This window comes from Typopeltis vanoorti, chromosome 7, assembly GCF_054136105.1.
Source record: "Typopeltis vanoorti isolate ZY-2024b chromosome 7, IOZ_Tvanoo_1.0, whole genome shotgun sequence".
In the NCBI taxonomy this organism is placed as follows: Eukaryota; Metazoa; Arthropoda; class Arachnida; order Uropygi; family Thelyphonidae; genus Typopeltis; species Typopeltis vanoorti.
Window position 1 is genome coordinate 57,355,613 of NC_143555.1, and position 18,141 is coordinate 57,373,753.

An 18,141-nucleotide genomic window follows, 5' to 3' on the forward strand; every position below is an offset into this window, starting at 1 on the left:
CTCATGACAGTTCCATTGTAAAAAATTTTCATATCATATTGTTTTGGACTTGTAGACTTGTCTGATTTCTGAAAGGCTGACGGCTTACCCTTATCAAATTTATATCTATCAATTGATTTCAGGAAGTATGAATGTCCAGTGTCCATCTCTTCTTCTGGAAAAAAATTCAATACATCATCTGACATTTCAGGATAAGTTGATAAGTTTAATTTACTTTCAGTGGATACTGAAGTATCCATTTTTTTTGCTGGGGTCTCTGGTGGTTTATCTTTAAGTGATATCCTTGCCACAGTTTTTTTTTGACAAGTAGATTCTCATCAAATGGAATCATTTTTGAAATTGTTTCTGGAGTGAGACCATACATCATGCCATTGATGCACTCAACAGAGAAGCATTCACAATCATAAAGTTCCAGCACAGTAGAATAGACATATGAGTTTCAGTTGCTGTTGACATTTTCTCAACTTCTCAGGATAGGTGTGGTAGGTGGCTAACTTCCTTTTTGCATCCTGATATGATACACTGCTCAAAACAATTAGGGTATATTTTAGTTTCTGTCAGATAATTATAAATTTCTGCAAATAATAATAATGTTAAATCTTGAATGAAGAGATTTCGTTGTGAAATATCTCATTCAGGATTTTTTGGCCCATCGGAAAGAACTGTGGAAAGAATTGTAAGGATCGAGAGATAGACCCGACGAAGTTCGAAGGTCTTGGTAACGTACGAAGCTTTTAGTTTCCTTTGTGTGTATTAATGTGCAAGAAATATTGGTGGGACCTATATAAGATATGAAACAGGACTTTAGGGCTTAGCCTGATACCAGAATGTTTTATCTCTGAGAGTGAATTCTGATAATTTGTATATAGTATGTTATAGTTTAGTAATGCTTGAAGTTTGATAAGTTAAACATTGAGAGAAATTGTAGATCCGATTATTAGAAATCAGTGAATTGATTCATAATTAATATTGTCTCGTGGTAGAATTCAACTAGGAATACTGAAGTATTGTATAGTTAAATCTGTTAACTTAGGAGAAAGATTTACTTTAGTCATATGACAAGTCTTGTAAAATTTTATTCTGATAGTTTGATGAATAAACCCTTTTCTTTTACCTAACAAATTGCCTGATGAATGAATCCAATGCACCACTCATTAAGTAGAACCTGAGCAGAACTAATTAATTGGGGAAGACCACGACTGCAATGAGAGTTTAAAATAAGGGATTTAGCTAACTTGGAAACTGTTATTATATAAATTGTGTAACCATGTGTCACTCCGAAAGTTCACTCCTTGATTAAGAAGCTTTTTTCTGATCTAAGGGTTCTGGATGGCGCAGCATTAACAAACTAATTTTCCAGAACCCAACGAGGAGACAGCTCCAGATTTTCAATAAAGAAATTGGCTCTATCCAGGGGCAGTGTCTTTGTTTATCGAATTCGCACACGTGAGCAATCTAAGTGATGGCTACAGAATTGATAGGTAGTTTGAGTATCAATAGGGCATATAAAGGGGAACCAGAGAGTAATGTCCCCTACCTAAATAATACCATCATAATAAATAATAAATTAAGGAAACAACATTTATAACAATAACTATTGGGTACTCTATCCATGAATAAATATTTCTTACTTATGGATAACGTGTAATTGATGAGATATTGTTTAAATAATCGATCTTTATTACAAATTTAACAAATTATACATTTTAGCATGAAATATTATAATTTTAACAAGAATAACCAAAAACGCTTTTGTTAATTTTTAATAGGGCATATGGTCTCCATTAACAGCCAAAACAGCGGTACATCTTGATTGCATGGACCAGATAAGATGATCAAATAGTTCTTGTGGGATATTTCCCCACTTTTCTGTGACAACAATTTCGAGCTCTTGAAGCGATCATGGTGGCACCAGTTGAGCAGAAACATGCCTACCTAAAGCATCCTAGGCATGTTTGATTGGATTACAATCCAATGAACAGACAGGCCAGTCCATTCATTCAATACCTTCTTTCTGAAACCACTCTTGTACCAAATTTGCATGGTGTAGATGAGCATTGTCATCCATAAAAATTAATTCTTGGCCAATTGCAGCAGCATATGGACGAACTATAGGTTCCAAAATCTCATTGTGATACCTTTGGACTGTTAACACGTTCATTGCCAAGCTGAAAATTGGAATTTTGTGTGGTGGCCAAATTGTTTTTACTTGATAGCGATGTCCACGTGACAATGCGTGATCGGCCCCCCGGTGATAACTCGCATCACGCGATATCGCGTGGTTGGCAATGAACGTGCTGGGGGGCTGTTTCTGATAAAATAGAGTTCAGTATGGCCACCTATACTTACTCCAGCCCATACCATCAAACTCCCACCTTGATGTTGGGGGTCTTTCACGAACAAACTGTAGATTATTTCTTATTCAGTTTCACACCATATCAAGATACGTTGGTTATCTGCTTGCAGACTGAACCTGGACTTATCTCTAAAAAGTACATGAGCCCAATCCTCATTTGTCCAATTGTGGTGTTCTTGTGCCCAAATTCTTTGGGCTCTTCTGTGATTTGCAGTAAGTGGAATGCAAACCATTGGTCTTCGGGCATATAAACCTATGGCATGAAGACGATTTTGAACATTTCCTGTCTCCAGAAAGCAATCCCAAAGTTGCGAAATTACGCTTTGAGATACACGAGATGCTTGAGCTACAACTTGCTGCATTTGTCCATCTTCTAATTGATCAATGGCTCTCCAAGCCATGGATTCCGAGATCATGTTGCTCTGCTGTTTTTAACAAAATAGTGGGTGGTAGGTGACACAAGTTTACAACCGAAGTGATAATTATGCACTGTCGAAGTGAGCGCAACAAGTCATGCTTGTATACCCCCCCCCCCCACATGCTAATCCGGCTAAGACACGTTTTGACAAGTCTTAACATGATTTTTTGTACACAGTTGCATATACGTTGGTTATCTGCTTGCAGACTGAACCTGGACTTATCTCTAAAAAGTACATGAGCCCAATCCTCATTTGTCCAATTGTGGTGTTCTTGTGCCCAAATTCTTTGGGCTCTTCTGTGATTTGCAGTAAGTGGAATGCAAACCATTGGTCTTCGGGCATATAAACCTATGGCATGAAGACGATTTTGAACATTTCCTGTCTCCAGAAAGCAATCCCAAAGTTGCGAAATTACGCTTTGAGATACACGAGATGCTTGAGCTACAACTTGCTGCATTTGTCCATCTTCTAATTGATCAATGGCTCTCCAAGCCATGGATTCCGAGATCATGTTGCTCTGCTGTTTTTAACAAAATAGTGGGTGGTAGGTGACACAAGTTTACAACCGAAGTGATAATTATGCACTGTCGAAGTGAGCGCAACAAGTCATGCTTGTATACCCCCCCCCCACATGCTAATCCGGCTAAGACACGTTTTGACAAGTCTTAACATGATTTTTTGTACACAGTTGCATATTAAGAATATTTTAAAATAAATGTGTTACATTTGTAAATTATTTTTTATAACTTTATAATTTACAAGAAAACCAAAATATCACCTAATTGTTTTGAGCAGTATATATTTTGTTCTATTTTAACCTTATATTTCTTTTTCATCTTTCCACTTCTGACATGCATGGGAGTAAGCTGGATGATCTTCCTGACAGTTGATACATTTAACACTTTCTTTGCAGATCAAGATTTGTTTGTTATTAAGCTCTTTACTATCACATCAGACACAGTGGTTGTCTGATGTGATAGTACCTCATACCCATCACTTCCGGATCTTTAACCACGTCGCCGTCAATATGGATAAAACACATCACTACTCTACACTTCGTATACATCATATATTTCAATGTAATATCAATGGTATTGCAATTTTAATATGCACTTCGCATCCATTGTAACCTGGACGTATATATACGTCTTGGCTGGTTGGGCGGTTAAGCCCAGAACATATCTCTTCATCAGGAAAACAAAGGAGATCCCTCCTCTAGAAGAGTTTAGTGTTTTATGAGGCGTTACTGTAAATGGTATTCCACCCATTAATGAGTAGTTTCTCAAAATATTGTTGACATGTTTCTACAAGCATATAGGGAGGAAAATATGAGATATGATAGAGATCTACAAGTTAGTCAATGGATTCTACCAGATTAATACAGAAAGAATTATAAAAAAGAGTGGATATTAACCTCCCTACCAGCAAGACGGATGAAATAGTGAGACCAAATTGCACTTCTTATCCATGTTATACAATAGGTGTTACAGAAAATCATATCCCGATTCAGCTGGACGTCTGTAGACGTCATGGCCAGTTGGGGGGGGGAGTTAAGATGGAAAGAACGTAAGGCCATCCCTGGAAATTGTATATAAAGATGTGGTACCGAAGGGTGTAAGGAGTAGATTTTTTACATAGAGAGTTGTTGGGGAGTGGAATGTGTTTCCGGAGTGCATTGTAAATGCAGGGATGATAATAACTTCAAAGTTTATGATAGACATATTGCTGGTTGAGTGGGCCTCCCACGATCAGTCTATTAATTCCATGGAGATTGTCAAAATAATAATATCACCAGAATGTAGTTTCTTAACTGGCAGTTTTGGAGAAACTGCCAGTTAAGAAAGACTGACAGTTTTGGAGAAACTGTCAGTCTTTCTAAACCCTTTTGAATGAAGAAAGGTGACATTTTCCCTACAAGCTTTTCACCTGTTGTATGGATGATCAGAAAAACTGGTACATTATATTAGTGTCACATGCCTTTTGTTTCTTACTTCTGTTATCAAATGATGTATCTTTGGTATCAGTACTTGGTTGGGACCTTGTTAAGGTCCCTGAAATATTTCAGTATGAAGAATTCATGAAGAGGGTTTTTTTTGTTCAGTGCCAGAGCTCTCCACCTACCATGGAGCTACAGATGGATGGCCACTGACTGGCAAGCAATGACTGCACTTGGGAGTGGAACATTAAGGCTACCCCCAGAAGCAATACCAGCACCATGCAAGCCTCAGGTCTCAATCACAACCATGGGGGTGAAAGACTTACTGCAACACTGCAGGACCTTCCAGGACCACATGTCCTAATAATACTCAATTAAATACCCAAAGGACCATGTGGATAAATATATAAAAAATTTAGGCTTTTTATCTATCTTATTCTATAGTATCCAAAATGGACATTTTGCATCCATATAGTTATTAATGTGCAAATACATCGACACCAGTGTGGTGGTTAAAATTGAGTGCTGAACCCATTTAAGTAAGTAAGAAAATAAATAATAATTATTATTTTTATATTTTCTTTAAAAATAAAAATGCATGAAAGACAAAGAATTCCACAGAAGAAATTTGGGGAAGGGGGCCATAATTTGGATGATATTTCTGCAGCAATCAGCTCTTTGGTGGTAAGTTTCTCCTTCTTTAAGCTTTGCACAAATCTAATAATAAGCACTTATTAGATTTGTTTGTGGTATACAGTTTCTCACAGACTCTGTCTAAATTGATTTAAGTGAAAGGTTTATAATAATTTCATATCATAGGCCAGACCATTTGCAGGGGCAAAAAGGGACAAAATGTGTTAAAATTGTGATGCAATAATTCTGCCCTAGCTAAATGGAATTTAATAGAATTTGAGATTTATTATAAACAAAACTTATCATGACATACGGACATGACACATATAGTCACATCAACTCCGAACATCATTTTGTTAATTTCATTGCATAATTCTGTTTCTTGAGAAAACAATTTGAAATTATGAGGATGATAATATTCCTCTCTGGCTTGATAGAATTTAATGAAATTAGGTATTTAGTATCACTACTAAAATTTGTAGATTATTTTAAATGAGTCATTTCAATCATTTTAATGGCAAAACTGTGTAACTATACCTCATTCATTATGACAACTGAATAAGTGAAAACTATTTGTGAAATCCACCTTTTTATGATTGTCTTTTATGAAAGCCAATCATTTCTTGGCTTTCTTTAAACTATTTCAAAAATAAATATAAACCAGTTGTAAGTTTACAATTAACAAATGTGTTAAATCTCTTACCTTTTCTTGAAATTTTAACTGTTTTACTTGCATTTTATCATCATCAATATGTGCACTTTTAAGCTTATCCTTATTAAAATCTTCAGATAGGGTTTTATTTTGACACTGTCTTCCAGCTTCCTCTCTTCTCATTTTTTCCATTTCAACCTGAAAATGTCAAAATAAATATAAGTTTCTGTTTAAGGTGGTTTCATAATGATTTAATATAACATTACTGATCACACCAAAAACACACTTCTGATCAGAGCAGTCTGTCTGAACATTATGATTAGAAGATGCCTGGGGGGGGGGAGTTATTAATGCTCAGAATCTCTAAGACTAATAATGTAATGTGCAATACACTGCACTGCATATCACATTTCCCTTTCTTTCTCTTATCTTTAAAAAACCTTTCTTGTTATCCTTTCCACATGGATAAACCATTTCAGTTTGGTCTTTTAAGCAACCATAATCAGAAATGCAAGCAGGACCTATATAATATCTATTATATTACATACATCCTGATTAAGTGATCTTTATAACCTGATAACAAAGAAAATAAGATATATATATATATATACATATTGTGTGTGTCCACTTATTGGAAAGATCATTGTTTGAAACTTCTACACAAGGAATATTGTGTCATTATAAAAAAATTTCTTTACAATTCCTTGCAACTTTATAAAGGATTTTTACTCCTCTACCACAGATGAAATCAGACAACTGATTTTTTTTTTTTTTTGTAACCATTCCATTCCTTATCTCATATCAACAAAACTGCCCAACTCCCCTAAAGTTTTAGTAAATTAAACTACAAAAATTAGCACTTGCATAATACATGAATAATGTATTTTCAATCACTTGACTTTCTAGGTACGTAAATTAATACTGATGCCAGAAAATTGATTATGCAGAAATATTTCATGAGAAGGATTATTATAATTTGGTTTACAAGTTTGAATATAAACTCCAATATTATTTTAGGAATGACACCTCTAAAAAAGGTAGGGTGATTACTCTCTCCTCTGTAGAACAATACAAAGCCCCTTTGCTGTAACTATTCCCAATTTCTTCCACATTCACTTCACCAACATTTGTAGTATAAATGCAAAGCTAAATGATGATGTGCATCATGACCTGCAGACATCTTAACTTGATTTTCTGTTTTAATCAAATCTTTGCCACAACAACCACAGCTCGTCTTGACTATCCGAACTATATGATTCCATTTACCACAAGGGTGATGTGTTTTTGTGCAATCCAACACTCCTTGCCAGAAGATGATGAATCTGAAACCCCCCCCCCCCCCCCTTTTTCTGACTTTCTATGGCTTGGTATGAAGCTGGAGTTAATGATGCAAGCAACCTGCAGTAAACTGAATTTTTTTCTTTAAATGCTTTGATGTACTTTCTGTTGAACCAAGGCTTTAAAACTGAATAATTTCTGTAACTCGTTTGGAGCAGGTGTTAGAGGTCAGGTGAGCTGAAGCAATAGTCAGACCATGGAAAGAAGTCCCCCCCCCCCCCCATTTGGTGCCATCTGTACCAGAGGGTGCAAGATCAGGCATTCTGTGTGTATGTGTGAGCGAGAGAAAAGACTTGCACAAGATTGTGGTGTGAGTTGCTGAGAGGGTAGCTGACCTTCAGTGTGTATGGAAGGAGAACTGGTTAAAAAGAGATCCAGAGTATTGGGAGAATGAAAAGGGTTATCAGGAATTTGTGTAGGTAGATGTATGATTTGTGTTAGGTCATTGGTTATGGCAAAGATTTCTGCCTCTCATCCAGCATGGTCAGTGGCGTTTGAAAAGGGGAGCCAGTTGGAATTGTGAACAATGAAGTCACCTAGGGAGATGAATTCACTATTTGGATGGCTGGATTGCAGATGGTTAAGTTTCATAGAGAGAGGAATATGGAGAGGTCTGAGTAGTTATCAGAGTTTGGAGAATGGCAAATGCAACAGATGAATACTACTAAATGAGGCGAGGAAACCTTGAGCCAGAGTAGGTCGAAAGCAGAGAATTCTCAAATAACACTCTCGGGCAAGCAATGTCTGATATAACAAAAGCATAGGTGCCATCCTTATGGCAAAAAGAATTGTGAAGTGTGTAAGGTGGACAATAGTGAATAGTAAGTGGTCTGGTCTGGATGAGATGACTGGAAGTGATGGTGAACATCTTTCATGTTGGTGTTAATGCCATGGATGCTAGTAAAGTGGATGCGGAAATTTGTATATGGTGATTGGTTGCATTGTGGAATTTTTACTGGAATTAGTTTGTGTTATTCCTTTTTTGTGAATGCCATGGTTTGTAAGGTTCATTTAGTGGTTAGATGGAAGGAGAGAGTGGGTATGTGCAGTGAGAGAAGATGGACTCTGATATGACAGCCATACAGAGAACAACAACCTTCTCCTTGTCATAATGTGGCCTCAGCAGTGCCTCCCAAATACCACTACCTAGGCTGTGGCTCCAGGCATGATCTGGCAGCAGGATTTTGTATCAGGTAATCTGGAAGCCTCCTTACTTGTTACACAGATTGGGGCCCATGTACTAACTGGTGGCTAGTCTGCAGCATCCCTGTTTTAACTGATATACCTTTGAAATGGAGGAGGTTATGGGTCTCTAAGTATATTTGGCATGACTCACACTGCACAGAGAGGGGGGGGGGGTACAAACTGGAATTCCTCCTCTGGACATCACACATGCCATTCAGGCCTCCAATAAGCCAAATGGTTGTATTTTACCAGGCAATGAAGGTCCACTATCACCTAGTAGTCGAGTTGGAATTTCCTCCAGCTAGGAAGAGAAAGCGAGCACCTTCATAGATCTGACTGGTTTCATCAGATCCCTTTTATGGAGACAGGCCTCACCAGAGGAAGGCAAAATTGACTTTACAGGGAGAGGATGTACATTGTGCATTTTTTGTATATGTGAGCCCCTAACAACAGTATCCAAGCAGGAAGACCTCTGAGTTTTACTACTAGTTTCATTAGTCAGACTTGTTTCTGTTCTCCAAAAATTCATAATGATCTTGTTACAGAAATTATCCATGTTGGAATAAAGACCTTCATTCCCTACTTTGTTCAGAAATCCTGCCTGATTTCCAAGCCATGATTTTCCAAAGTGTGCCAGGGATGGTCCAAGAAGAAAAAAGAACCGCTCGTCATAAGTGGCTTAAAAAAAAACACAACCTGCAACACTTGCAAGAACACCATTAACAGAGTTAAGTCTGATTGTGAAAAGGCTAAAAATGTAGAAAACTTGCCACCTATGCTAATGGATCATACCTTGTGGTCTCTCTCTCACACAAATGCTGTTGGGTGCAACCTTTGTCTATCTGTGCTTACACCTCTTTCTCATCCAAATGATAGTATTGCAACATCACCTAAAGATAAAGCTGATTCCTGGCACCATTCTTCCCATCCAGCTCCTGCATAGATGGCTAAGACAAACTGTTTCCTTCTTTACTTGGAATACTACTGTACACTGCCTCTTCCTGTATACCACAACTGTGCTAAAGAGACATGCTCCTGAACTAACACCTGTTCTTTATCATCTATACACTATATTATACTCATCTGGCAACCACCCAACAGCATGGAAGCAAGACCATATACAGCCAGTTCCAAAAAAAAAAGTTATAAATGTCTACCATCAAACTACTGACCTATTGCTCTCATCTGAGTGTTGTTTTAAGTAATAAGGAAGATCATTAGCAGTGAACTTCTGTGATACCTGGAGACCTGTCAACTAATCAGTGATCACTGATACGGATTTTTCCCAATTAAGATCCACAGTTGATCTTCCTCACATCTCATGTCTGAACATGTGCCATGGAAAGGCCTGACAAAACCTGTGCAACAGTACAGGTTTCTTCAGACCTTTGTCTTTAATAGGCATTTAATAGGGGGTTGGCATTGAGGGCTTCTCAACAAGCAGCCACATTATGCTCTGTCTTCCTTCTTCCTCCCTTTGTAATCTCTTCTCACAAACAACCTGCTTTCACTGATTGCAAACCATATTCTCCGTTTTTTGCACTCTCTACATGACAAACCATGCAGTACACAAAAACATCCAGCTTCAAGATCATCTACAGTAAGTGCCCTAAACAGTGATCTCCTTACCATCCCTTCCCTTACCATCATTTACAGTGTAACTGTTTCTGTCGCAGCAACAATTTTGGTCTTCAGTTCATCAGGAGGACATGAACAGGTAAACATGAAGGACCTTGTTTACATCTGGTAAACAAGGTCCTTCATGTATCCCCCACAGGAAGAAATCAAGCAGTGTAATACTGGGTGAGCATGGAGGCCATGGAATCAATCCATGATGCAGAATCCTGCATCCAGGAAAATGGATGTCAAGAAATTCTTGGATAGTAAGAGCACAATGTGACAGTGCTCCATCTTGCTGGAACACCACATTTAGATGATCTTCCAATTGGGGTAACAGATACAGGTAACAGAAATAGTTCACCACTGTCACTGTTTTTTCTGCAAAGAAAAAGGACCCCAAAACTTCCAAACATGACAACGCACACAACACATTCACCATTTGGACTATCTCTTTTGAATATTTGAATGGCGTGAAGGTTTTCTGATCCCCATATTCTGCAGTTATGCCGATTTGAGCTCCCTCATATGAAAAACATTGCTTCATCACTTCATCATCAGGTTCAACTTTGACAAAATGTCTTGGGCAGATTGGAAATGGCAGGGTTTATCACCTGGCTGTAAAGCCTACAAAATCTGGAGTTTGTAGGCATGGAGTTGAAGGTGGTTATGAACAACCCTCCAAATAGTCATTTGTGATATATCTAACTGCAAAAAAGTCATCTAGTTGATTTTTGTGGCCTCTGATAAAATGCTTCCTGAATTTGATCAAAATCTTATGAAGTGCTCAGTCTTCTCGGTCTTCCTTTCTGGTGCTGAACACTATCAGTCTCTTGAAATTGCTTTAACCAACATCAGATGTTTTCCATACTGAGTTCTGTAATGATGTTGCATTGTGATAATGGACTTTGTTTTGAAAAATCAAAGTAAGCACACTGCTTTCTTTTGAACAGTCGCCACTTTGAAATATGATGTCATATTATCTCTCAGACATCTATGCAGTGATTAGAGCATTAACAAATAAAACTTTTTGAGTTACACATTCTTATTTTGTAAGCAGTTTTATTTTGTTGTTTCCGGTTTGAAAATTATAGGCCACAGCAACCCCAACAATAATTTGGAATCACTCTGTATGTTTTTGGCAAGAGAGGCTAGAGGTAAGTCATTAACCTATGAAGACAGACCATAAAATACAGAAATAAGTACTATTTCTGTATTTTATGGTCTGTATTTTATTCCTATACCAAACTCCAAATGGCTTGAAAATATCAAGCACATCATCAGTAGAGATTTCTCTGAAACTTTACATGGCACATTTCCAGAGGTAGATGATGTAGGCAAAGAAATCTGTCATGGATCTTGAATGGCAAAATCCATACTGGTGGTCACTAATTAACAGGTGGGTATTCAGGTGAAGAAGTCCATGGTTAATTACCTTCTTCATTATTTTAGAGAGAACTGATTAGTGAGGTCAATCCTTCGATGAGGATTTTATTCTTTTTTCATAAATATCGATGAGGATATTTATCCTTTATCCAAGCTTGCACTTGGATAAAGGATAAAACCCAATATTATATATTGGGTTTTATCCTTTATCCAAGTGTAGGCAAACCAAAGCTTGCACCTGAAGTACTTTCAGGACCATAGAAACTCGTGGTAAAGGTGGTATAAGTTCTCATCACTTGCTTTAGTATCTTCCATAATGCAAAGCACATCTCCTTTCAGACATGTATTGCTATGCATTAAGGGAAAGGCAACTACCCAGACCGGTTTCGACCTTTATTGAGGTCTCATCAGTGGGAGCCAGACCCCGAGGTGGTGATGCTAAGGTGGAGGTAATGGAGAAGTCATATTAACTATACGAGTTGCCAAAGGGTATCACATCTTATGAAAATTCTCTGGATTAGAGATAAGGAGGGACTTATCTTTTTATGGGCTGAATATGGACTGACTTCCATGAAAGTAAATACCAGCAGAGTTTATAATGATGATATAAGAGTGTGTTGTTTTGAAGCACAATTTTTAATACAATTGAGATGATAAGAAGACTTCTTGGTATCTTGGTTATTCAAGATTCCTCTTCTGTCTTTCAAGTGAAAGACCACAAGAGGTATGTAGTGCACTGTTCCTGGTATGGTTGCAGGTGATTTGCCTTTAGTCATCTACACAGGAAATGGAGAAGAATGATACTGATAGGAGATCAGCATTATCAAAGTACTACCATCATATGAGAGAGAAGCAGAGGAAGACACAGGTTGCACACCACGGCTTTGCAAAGAACCAAAAGCCATTTGTCCATGTAAGTTTTCTACATTTAGCTTTTTTTGAAATTTGTTGGTGCCTTCAGTTAAAATATAAAAGCACCATATTGTGTCAACAAAAAGGATCATGGATACCCACTGGAATATGAACTCCAAGTACACTGTTCCTTAATCTATGGAAACCAAAGAGAAAAATTACAATAACTCAAAAACTGTAGGGTAATGTTTATGCAATTCAATAAAAAGTGGAAGAAACACCCACAAAAATCATAAAGGAATAGTTTAATTCAGTAACAAATGGATACATGAAGGCAATGGTCAAAAACATAATCATCATCAAATTCTTGCCATGCCCCTCAAGGGGTGTACATGATATGATAGTACTACATGAAAAATTTACATCGTTACTAACTTCCTATCTACAATTTTCCTCCAAATCAATCGTTACCTATCAAGACTCCAACATCATCAGATCTTATATTTCTATCGTCTAAGGCACTTTTTACCGTATCAATCCACCTATATCTTGGTCTCCCTCTGGGTCTTTTTCCTACGTACCTGGCAGGGAACACTTGTTTTGCTAATCTTTCCTCACCCATTCTGTTTAAGTGACCATACTACTGAGATTAGCTTTGCTAACACATTCCTGGATGCTGACAATGTCAAGTTTTTTTCCTAATATCCTCGTTTTTAGTATGGTATTGCCATTGATGCCATCTGTTCATGCCCCTAATCTTTCTCAGGACTCTCATATCTGTGGTCTCTAGTCTTTGGTCAAGTGTTTTACCTCTAACCCAGCTCTCAGATCCATAAGTTAAAATTGTTTTGAACACAACTAATTTAGTGTTTTGACTACTTTCTCTCTAATTTCATATAAATTTATTCAGTTGACTTCCTACCATACCAGCTTTGCTGATTCTGTTGTCTATTTCCATATTTAATTTACCATCTTCACTAAAAATCATGTCTAAGTAGCTGAAATGTTTCACTTGTTCTATAGGTTCTCCATTCGCAATGCAGTTGACATTTTCAATGCTTCTGCCTATTTTCATTGTCTTGTTATTGCTGACCTTCATACCATATCTGTTACAACAGTTATTCAATTATTCAATTCGCAGGACAGCAAATATCAGAATTTCGGAACACAAGGACTACATCCGTTTTCACAAGTACAGCCATTCTGGTCTTGCAGACCATGCTCTGGATACACGCCACAGAATACGGTGGAAGAAAGCTACAATAATACACCATAGCAAATACAAATTCGAAAGACTATTTATGGAATCAGCCTCAGCCCTAAGAAATGCTCCAAACCTCGACAAATTTGGTTGTATGAGACTGCTCCAAATTTGGGAGGCTTACATCAGCAGACCTTCAGCACAAAGGCCAAGAACACCTACTTAGCCCACTAGGGGGCACCATCAGGACTTTTAGGAGAACAATAGCCTCATCACGTCATTGTCAGTTACTGTGTTGTGGTGCCTACGTACACATGCCTTTTTTGCAAATTTCTTTTGAAGATGGCAACGTGACGCTGCCAAAATATCGGAAATATTTATTAAAGTGTAATTTAATTTATATTCATATCTACGTTGTCAATTCCTTAAGTGATTTAGTAATGCATAACCAACGCATAAGCCTGTCTATCTGGAGGCTTATACGTTGGTTATGCATTATAAATATTATAAATAAGTATGTAGTATAAATATTATAATATTTATATTTATAATTTATTCAGGGAATCTTGCAGACTTGTAGCAGATTTATGTAGAAATATGACATCGTCAGCATAAAGCAAAGAGCTGACATTAGCATCTCCAATTTTGGTATCAGATTTAATACCACTTTCCTTCATAATGTAATCCATATAGATAATGTACATCCTTGTCTGACACCAGATTTAACATTAAACCATCTTCCTGTACTTCCTTCAATTTTAACTGCTGGCTTACAACTAAAATAAAGTATTGCTTGATATAATGTCCCATTGACACCATATAACTGTAGCGTATTGAATAGCATCTCTCTCTCTCTCTCTCTTGGCACCTTGTCATATTCCCATGATTTCTCAACTATTTGTCAAAAAAGTGAAGATCTGATCCTGACATCCTCTATTTGGCCTGAATCATCCAGCTTGTTCTTCAAAATGAGATGTCAAAGTGCCTCAATAAGGAATGTGATCGTCCCTCACAGCAATATAGCATTCACAACGATGCCTCCAGGAGCTCAGTTGTTAATTACAATATTGCTCCTGTAAAGCTCTCCTATTAACTCCTATCAATCCCTCAAGGTTTTGGGGATTGAGAGCAATAACAATGTCTACCTAGAGAATCCCAAACATGCTCAATAGGATTAAGATCAGGAGATCTGGCTGGCCAGTCCATATGTACAATTGTCTCTTCTTGAAGATATTTGATGGCGAGGACAAGCATTGTGTTGTAAGATAAATGTCTCTCCTAATGCACCTGCATACAGATGAACATAGGAATCTGGTTCTCTAAGTTGAAGCATTCGGTTCTGCTAGGAAGCAGATACAGGGTGGTGCATCCATCAAACGAGATGCTTCCCCCAAACCATCACAATGCCTCCACCATAAGTGTCCCTTGCAAAGATATTAGAGGATGATAATCTATCCCTGGTTTTCTCCATATCACTTTCTAGAGAGAATCAGGGACATGTCTTCATCCCTCTAATATCCATGAGAGGGAACCTTGGGGAAAGCATCTTGTTGGGTTGACACACCAACCAGTATGTGCTTCCTGCAGAATCATGAATGCTGCAACTTAGAGACAAGATCCTGAAACCTATGTTCGTCTTATGTGGGTAACATTAGGAGGAGACATTTATCCTACAAGATGATAATGCTGAAATTCATCAAATATCTTCACAAAGAGACTATCATATGTATGGAATGGCCAGGCAGGTCTCTTGACCTTAATCCTATTCGGCATGTCTGGAATGCTCTAAGTAGCTTGTTCTTGCTCTCTACCCACCCAGAAGTGTTTTGCATGAGCAATGGTTGTTATTACCAACTGAACTCCTTGACACCATTATAAACAGTATGAAATATCATTGTGAGTGCTGTATTACAGTGAGGGGCTATATTAAGGCACTTTAAACTCCTGTTTTTTTACCATTGTCTTCATGTACCCATTTGTTACTAAATCAAACTATTCGTTTACAATTTTTGTGGGTGTTTCTTTCACATCTCATTTCAAACTGCTTTTCACTGAATTGCATAAAAGTCCATCTTACAGTTTTTGAGTTATCATGGTTTTTCTTTTTGCTCCTTAATTTAGAGAAAACAGTGCAGTTAAAGACAAATATACTCTTGAGGAATGACTAACAACACAGGACTTAGAGGGAAAGTAAAATATTTGCCATTTATAATAGTAGTATTCCATAAATTAAACTGGAACAATCAATTCAAGATTCCACATTCTTGGTAGGCATGAGAACTTGTCAGTGCTATATTCCATAATATCAGTCAAGTAGGAAGCTTTTAAGGTGAGAAAGAGCACATGGCAGATGCTGTAGATCATAAGAGAGAGAGAGAGGGGACTATCTTGTTTCACATGCTAGTGAAGTCATATGAAGAGGAATGGAATTCAGTTTAATCGAAATGCATGACTGCCTCAACTAAAAGAGAATATGAAAGTCGTTTCAAAGAAGCAGAACCGGTGACAAGATGCTGCAAAACACAAATGAAATTATAATCTCACATTTAGCATCTACAGTATGGTGCTAATTGTTAAAAAAAAAAATGTATGGTTGTTTTCATCACTGCTTTTCATATAAATGAAGATTATGATATGGAAAACTTCGACTACAATGAACTAATGTCATAATTTATGAAAATTAAGCTTCCCTGAAAAACTCTCATTCATATGTCAATTATTATTTTACTTTGTGAGCTGTATATTTCTTTGCATGTTTTTATTATTCTTTAATTATACCTCTTGGTATTTTTTATCCCTCCCTGCTAAGGGTAATCAATTTCATTAGAAAACAACAATAATAAAGCAATTTTGGTTAGCTATGTTAAATCCTTAATAACAGATATATTCTTAAGATTCTTTATATTCTAGTAATTGTAAAAATTGCTGAAAAGTGTTTGGAATTACTAGATTGTTTTCTTACTACTGACTCATCCATCTTTCTTTCATTTTCCATACCAGACAGCATTTTGATATCTAATGTTGCTGAAACTGAGTAGTATACAATCAGAATATTTTTCTAATTGTATTAGGTCATTTTCCTCCCTTAATAAGGATAACATTCCACTGTATAAGGAGGGTGTGAGCAGAGGAGTGAGGAGCAAGTTCTTTGCATGGGGGTTAGCAAGTGAAATAGATTGCCTGAGTGTGTTGTGAATGTGTAGACATTGAATCAGTTTTAAGGCATGGTGGGATGAGCATTGTGTTCATCTCCCGTGAAGAGTCTCTGACTCCATGGAGGTCAGATGTTAATAATAATAATATGGAGATTATTATTATTAACGGTTGAGAAAACTAAGGCAGCTATATTAATTTTATTTTTTCCATTCTTAGCAAAAATAAAAGGAACATAAATTTTATTTACCATTTGTCCATCTGACTGCATATTAATGAAACTGCAAAAAAAAACATCCACTCAAGTAAAGAGAAAATTACACACACACACACAAAGATGTGTATTTCACATATAAAAAGGATGTAAATCCTACTCTGCTGTAATAAACTGTCTTGTAAAAATTATAATTAATATGTAATAATTTTATTTATTTTTACCTCATGTGCAATCAGCTGTTTTGTTGCATAGGTGAGACTACGGTGTTGACTTTTTCCAGGAAAGGTTACTAATTCTTCAATGTTGCTACAATAAATGAAATTGATAAGTATGCATTAGTAAATCTAACATATGATATTTGTTTTTTGTTTTTTTATTAATGCAATATTTCAGTTTCTTATATATATATATATATATATATATATATATAGGTATATTTTCATCCTGCTGCACTATATTAATAGCTTTTTCTTACATTTAGATTGAGAATACTTTTCAATATTTTGTTTAACAATGCTTAAATTATTATAATTTACATACTTATTAGCACTAAAAATGTTTTATTATAAAAGAAAAGGGCACAAATCTTTTTTGTAAAGTTTGATTTTTTAATGAAAAGGTGAATGAATATTATGCATTTGAGTTCACATCTTTAAAATATAGTCAAAACCTATACACATAATTAAAAGGTTGGTCAGAGAAAAAAAATTGATGCTTAATTCTTATAAAATTAATCTGAACTTGGAATAAAGGAACCAAATGTGACAGAAGTCTTAAAAAATAACTTTATATTATATATTAAATAAACATTATTCAGTAGAATTGCAACAAAACCAACTAAGGCAATATTACTTGTCAATTGCATATGTTCTTTAATATTTGTGTTAGATAAAATATATTCCTCTGCAGTAATCACTTTGAGCTGTAAAGATACTCACATCTGAGATGGGATTTAAACCCAGGTCTTTCTAACCAAAGGATGGCTTGCACTTTAGCTTTGCAATAATAAAATATGAGAAGTGTAGATGTATGTGTATTCGAGAATAAATTTAATTATTCTGTCACATACACTATACAAATAAGTATATCTAATGATATCAATCTTTGTTAACTTGATAAACAGTGATTAACATAAATTCTTCACAGTTCTGTTTAGCTATAAACTATACTTTAAGTTTTCTGATGCCCTTAAAAAC

The 18,141-nt window shown here is 36.3% G+C and overlaps 1 protein-coding gene across 1 annotated transcript in view; it reads right to left on the reverse strand.

The window, feature by feature from the left end:
- cutlet (chromosome transmission fidelity protein 18 homolog) overlaps positions 1-18,141 on the reverse strand; it is a 347,064-nt gene that overhangs the window by 23,674 nt on the left and 305,249 nt on the right. The window contains exons 20-21 of the mRNA XM_090395883.1: positions 17,167-17,251; positions 6,048-6,194 (exon numbers count right to left, since the gene is read on the reverse strand). Coding sequence (XP_090252009.1) covers positions 6,048-6,194; positions 17,167-17,251 — 232 coding nt within the window. The remainder of the gene's footprint in view (positions 1-6,047; positions 6,195-17,166; positions 17,252-18,141) is intronic.